This window comes from Sparus aurata, chromosome 13, assembly GCF_900880675.1.
Source record: "Sparus aurata chromosome 13, fSpaAur1.1, whole genome shotgun sequence".
NCBI lineage: Eukaryota > Metazoa > Chordata > Actinopteri > Spariformes > Sparidae > Sparus > Sparus aurata.
Window position 1 is genome coordinate 4,249,415 of NC_044199.1, and position 6,037 is coordinate 4,255,451.

Below are 6,037 nucleotides of genomic sequence, written 5' to 3' on the forward strand. Positions count from 1 at the left end.
CACAGGCTTCATGCCACAACCAATCACTACTCTTCTTTATTTCTGCTGACTCTGCTATTTTTCTATGGAAAACTCTCGTTCTTCCTTCTGCACCTGTGTGAAGCTTTGGCCCACGTGCAGAACTGCACATAGACCAGTTGCTCTTCGCCTCACTTTGTTTTTTTAATCAGGTGCTTTTCCTCTATCTGTATCTCTGGCTCTTAGAAACTCTTTGATAACTCAGTCCCTTCTTGATATATCCCATCATGTCTGCATTTTAAAGAACAATAGCAGTGTTGTATATCTGGTTATATGATTTTGTTCTTATATCTGTGTTTACATTTTCACACTTCACATCATCACACTACAGCAGCTTTAATCAGTAGATGCACATTTCAATCAGCTGGTGTCCAGTAGTATGTTTCAGCAACTCTTTCACACTTGATTACCCTTCATTTCTTACTTTTATCATTATTAACAACAACTTTATTTATAGAGCACTTTTCATACACGGCCGTGCAGCACAATAATAAAGAAAGCCCCTCCCTCCCACCCTCCATACTACATACACACACACACACACTCACACACAAACACACCTACACACACACACACACACACACCTGTGAGGATTGAGGAGGCGCCGCCTTTGGGGCCGTCCACACTGGGAGGAGTCACAGGCTGTGCCACGGGGGCACCAGTGCCCAGGCCCCCCGACCCTGACAGACAACAGCTGGCCGGGCCGAAGGGACCCAGGGACAGCACCCCAGCAGCAGCCCAGACACAGCTCCCAGTGTGGAGGACCCCCCTGAGGAAACTCTGGAGTTAAACCTTAAAAACTAAAAACATAAGATAGGATAAAAACCCTGACAAAAGATAAGTAAATGGAGTGAACAGTTAAAAGGATAAAAATATGTAAGATAATAAATAAAATAAAATTGTACTAACGATAAATAAAAATAAAATTATTTAAGATTAAAATCGTTTCAAAAAACAAGATAGAAGCAACAACATAAAATACGTTGGACCACATGAGAACAGAATAAGAATTTAAAATATCAGTTAAAAGCCTGATTAAAAAGGTGTGTCTTTAACCTTCCCTTAAAAATATCAACAGTCTCTGCAGACCTGAGGTTCTCCAGCAGGCTGTTCCACAGGTGGGGGCCATAGTGGCTAAATGCCGCCTCACCGTGGGTTCTAGTTCTTGGTTTTGGTATGGATAAAAGGCCAGAGCCGGAGGACCTCAGGGTCCGCGAGGGTTGATATGGTAAAAGCAGCTCAGATAAGTAGGAGGGCGCAAGGACGTTAAGACATTTAAAAACCAGTAAAAGAACCTTAAAATCGATCCTGAAGCTGACAGGGAGCCAATGCAGTGACTCTAAAACTGGTGTAATGTGCTCCCGCCCTCTGGTCCTCGTCAGCACGCGTGCGGCTGAGTTTTGTAATAACTGGAGATTTAGAGAACTCTTTTTGGGAAGACCAGAGAGCAGGGCATTACAATAATCTAAGAGACAGGAAATAAAAGCATGCATTAGCACCTCCGTACTGTCTAAACAAATGAAATAAACAAAATGACCTAAAAAGACAACACAGTTTTATTTTGTTTTACTTTGTTTATATGTGGCGGACCCTGCCACCTTTCTGGCTCCTAACAGTGTGTATTCAGGTGTAGGAAAAATAGATATCTCTGAGTTTGTATTATTAAATTATTAATATAATAACTGTTAAGATTCTGACTTTTAATTTCTTCTCCAAAACTACAAAGTGCCCCCTTAATCTAAATAACACAGTTCACTATAGAACATTATGAGGTTCTGTATCTTTGTATTGTATAACAGTGGCGGTTCTAGGGGGGGCCAACAGGGGCCAGTGCCCCCATAACTCTGAGTCTGGCCCCCCTGTATAGTGTATATAGTGCCCAAATATAGTGTCACTGCACTCACAGCAGTTCTACAGTATATATTCCATAGTGTGATGTGACATTTTGTGGGTATTGATGGAAGCCAGGCTATGCTGGAGGTGGCCAGAGAGAACGGGTTGTACCAGGACCTGAAGCAGTGCATGCTGGGAGAAGGGCAGCTGCCTGTGCAGTGGGGTAATTTTATTAATTCTTTTTATGTGTTTACTCTGTCACAGACATGACAGACATGTTTACATATCATCAATCATATACGATTGTTTGTGATCGACTTTATTATGAAAAGATCTCTAGAATTATGGCCATTAAATATTATTCATCTATAGTATTATTATTATTATTATTATTAGTCAGTGGGGTCCAGGGGTTAATGTTGGCCCACCATAAAGTAAATTATCCAACCCGGATGAGTCAGAATCTGAGCCAGTGATAGACATAAATAATATATAATAACTATATTGAAATTGCCAGTCTTCTCACTGATGGCCTCTCTTCACTTCCTGCAGGTCTGTTTGACGTGGTTGTGATCGTCGGAGCGCTCAGTGTTGGTCAGGTTCCCGTTGATGTGGTCAGAGAATTGTGCAAATCCACCAAACCAGGTGAGAAGATTTTCTTTTTTTGGTTTGACGCTGTCTCACCTGCAGTTCTGATCTTTGATTTAACATCAGTGTCTCTTAGCGACAGGTGAGTTTCATGACGACACTGCACCGTTGCCTGTTTTACACTAGGTGGCTACATTTGCATGACAACCAGAAGTAACCATGACAACCTGCAGTACAAAGCCTCACTGGAGCGTGAGCTGAAGCAGATGGAGGAAGAGGAGCTGTGGACTTGTGTAGAGTACTCTCAGGTGGAGGACTGGGAGAGAGCGGTGTCGGAGCAGGAGCACGGCTACCAGGGCCGTAACCAGGGTTATGAAACTAGTGAAGTACAAACCATGCGAGTGCAAGCAAAACTATTTTGAGCACTTATTTATGAATAAAAAGTAAAATAAATAGTGTTTTAAACTGTGCAATTACACAATCACATAATGTTGTTGACTGACTGAACTTTTGGCACTCTCAGATACTGTATATATTATTGACCTTTTGGAGGGCTGGCTGGATCCTGTCTCCAGAGGGTTCAACTCACTGAAAGTACATAAAAAGGAAAGACCGACAGACAGACAGGCAGACAGACTTATGATCAGTTAATGCAAATGTGACAAATAATACTGCTTTTTTTCATCTCAATTTTAACCAGGTAAGCATTTGAGAACAAATTCTTATTTACAAAGGCTGTCTAATCTTCACAGTATTACCTTTCGGAAGGCCAGGTGGATCCTCCTGTGTCCAGAGGCATCCCACCGCCTGAGTACGCTTTCCTTGTTGATCTTGATGTTGTTGTGAACATGCACGAGAGCTAGTCCTGAGAGACGGTCATCAGACATACTGGCTGTCCCTGAGCAGCACGCGTTTCACAGACAAGCCTCAACGCAGAGTGGAAACAACGTCACACGGTTCAGCACCATGGACAGCTGCGGGGGCGGGGGGATCGAAACAGCGGTGTTTCGGAATGGAGAGCTGTCCCTCTCCTTCTCGTTACCCTACACTAGCTAACGTTAGCTAGTGAGATGAGATGACGATGAGATGAGATAAACTTTATTGTCCCCCGAGTTGAAATTTGTCTTGGGCAAGTACATGCAGCCTCTGCAAAATAGTGTTTTCTTTTTGTTTCAACAAAACTATTATCATGACAGATGCGCGAACTGGCGAGTATGTTCTTTCCTTACCTCTCATTTAGGTCTCATCACATGCGGATAGGGGTGGGCGATACTGCAAATTTTGGTATCGATCCGATACCAAGTAAATACAGGGCCAGTATTGCCAATACCAATACCGATACCGATACTTTTTACTTGAAAATTCCTGATCAATTAATGATTTTGTACTTTATTTAACATATCAAATCTCTAACCTGCATGTAGCCTAAATAGGAATACTAATGTTCCTTCAACAGATACACAAAAGGGTTATTATATTCTTGAGGTAGGTTATATATCTTAATATAAGTATATATTTTTGAGTTACAGTTACAGTGAACCTGAGTGAGCGGAGTGAGAGAGGTGAAGAGGAGCGCTGCGCTCACACAAACTCTGGGAAGAAATACAAGTGATTTGCTGAATTTATAGAAGAGAAACTACAACAAAAATATCGATCTCATCATGCTGGTATCGATCCGATACCAATACTCACCTTGGTATCGATACTATCGATATTCGGATCGATCTGCCCACCCCTACATGCGGAGAATCTTTTCTTCTTCTCCCCAAAACCAAAACATGTCCAGTCAGTGCCAGTGTTGTGCCAGAAAACGACTGCTTGCCAAAAAACGACTGACCCCAACGGGAACACCCACCGGCGTGTTACTGCAGTCCACAGCATAACTGCGAGGATATGTTGTATTGAGAAGTAGGCTGTCATTCTGTCATACGCTACAACTTGTCTTTAAATTAACAATCATGAGATGAGTTTTGGTGGTATACTTTTATTGTCGTTGTTGTTTATGCTGGAAGCATGAGGCTGCCTGACAAGGTTACAGGGGCAGTCACTTTTTGGCAAAGCCTTGCCAAAAAGTGACTGCCCCTGTAACTCAGGAGTGCAAAGGGCAATATTCACAGAATTTTCTGGAGTGATAATAGAGGGTAACAGCTGTATGTACATTGAATTTGGTCAGTGTCACCCTTTGCACTCCTGAGTTACAGGGGCAGTCATTTTTTGGCAAGGCCTTGCCGAAAAATGACTGCCCCTGTAACTCAGGAGTGGGCATTCCCGTCGGGAGCAGTCATTTGCTGTGGAGAGACCAGTAACACCCTCGATGGGCGTTCCCGTTGGGGTCAGTCGTTTTTTGGCAAGCAGTCGTTTTCTGGCACAACACCTGTACACGTGACGCGCTGCGGCGTGACGTGTAAGGCTAAAGGTTTCGAGACCTCATATGCAGAAACACAACTCCTTTTTTTTTTTTTTTTTTTTTTTAGAAAACACAACTCCTGACTGTCGGCTGTAACGGTTGATATAATTTGATCTTTCTATGAATTAGATATTCATATTTTTTTGTAAAATGTATATTTTTGTAAAAAATCCCAGGAAATAGTAACTGGGGTATTTACCCAACTACCTCATAGCTAGTTACGGCCATGATGGCTACATATCTGGTGCTGTGTACATCTATAAGAAACTATAGCACAGTGCAAGAGGATACACATCAAACACAAAATAAGGTGCTCAAGAGGACAGAAAATATTCAAACAACTTACTGTATACTTTATAAAGAAAGTGTCAGGGTTTGGTGATGTTGTCAATCTGTTCTAGAACCAAAACTGAAGATGTGAACCTGCAATCAGGGGTGTTGATGTGAGGCTTGAATTGTTCATGATTAAATGGTTCAGTTGAATTTGTAACAGTTTTCATGTTACATGCATCGACATGTTGCAGTGAAACTGACATCTGTTGTTGTCCTGCTCATAAACCACCTCAAATACACAATATCTTGTCAATATGCAATAAGTCTTCCTGATGAAAATATGAATATGAATGAATTTCTTTTAAATATGAGAAACATGTAATGACTGAAGGTGTTTTTTCTGTTTACTGTGTATTGATACCTGCATTAATAAAACATTGTGCATTTCAAAACTCACCACGAAGATTTAAGATTCAGATTTTCTATTTACAGACAATAAAAGCACAAATCTGTATAACTGAAAAAAGATTTTGGTTGGCAAGCTGAGAAACAACATTGAAAGAAACAAACTAATGATAAAAAGTTGGAAAAAGTATTAGAACAATGTGTAGGTACTGATGCAACATTATGTAGGAAATTGGCATTTTGTGCAATTCAACATAAACATGAACATGAAGATCTGACCCTTGACTTTTTGACTCCTGACCCACTCTCAGGACGATCACAGTGCTCAATCCAAGCATGGTTTTCAAACTAATTAAGAACATTTGTGAGAGAATGAGCTCATTAGAGTCGGAGTGAAGACATGTTCTTGTGTGTGTATTAATAAACACAGTGTTGACACAGTTGTGACTACATGAGAGGGCGTCACAGTTAAAGTGTTCCTCCAGCCTGTAGCAGCTTGTATTTTCTCACCAG

At 41.3% G+C, this 6,037-nt stretch overlaps 1 protein-coding gene across 1 annotated transcript; it reads left to right on the forward strand.

Moving 5' to 3' along the window:
* Nucleotides 1-1,962: 1,962 nt before the first annotated feature.
* Nucleotides 1,963-5,140, forward strand: LOC115594676 (methyltransferase-like protein 27; the record flags this gene model as incomplete). The annotated part of the gene is made up of 4 exons (XM_030438878.1): nt 1,963-2,074; nt 2,404-2,496; nt 2,626-2,783; nt 5,075-5,140. Coding segments are annotated over 4 exons (408 nt in total), but the record flags the coding sequence as incomplete, so codon positions are not given.
* Between the last annotated feature and the right edge of the window lie 897 nt (nt 5,141-6,037).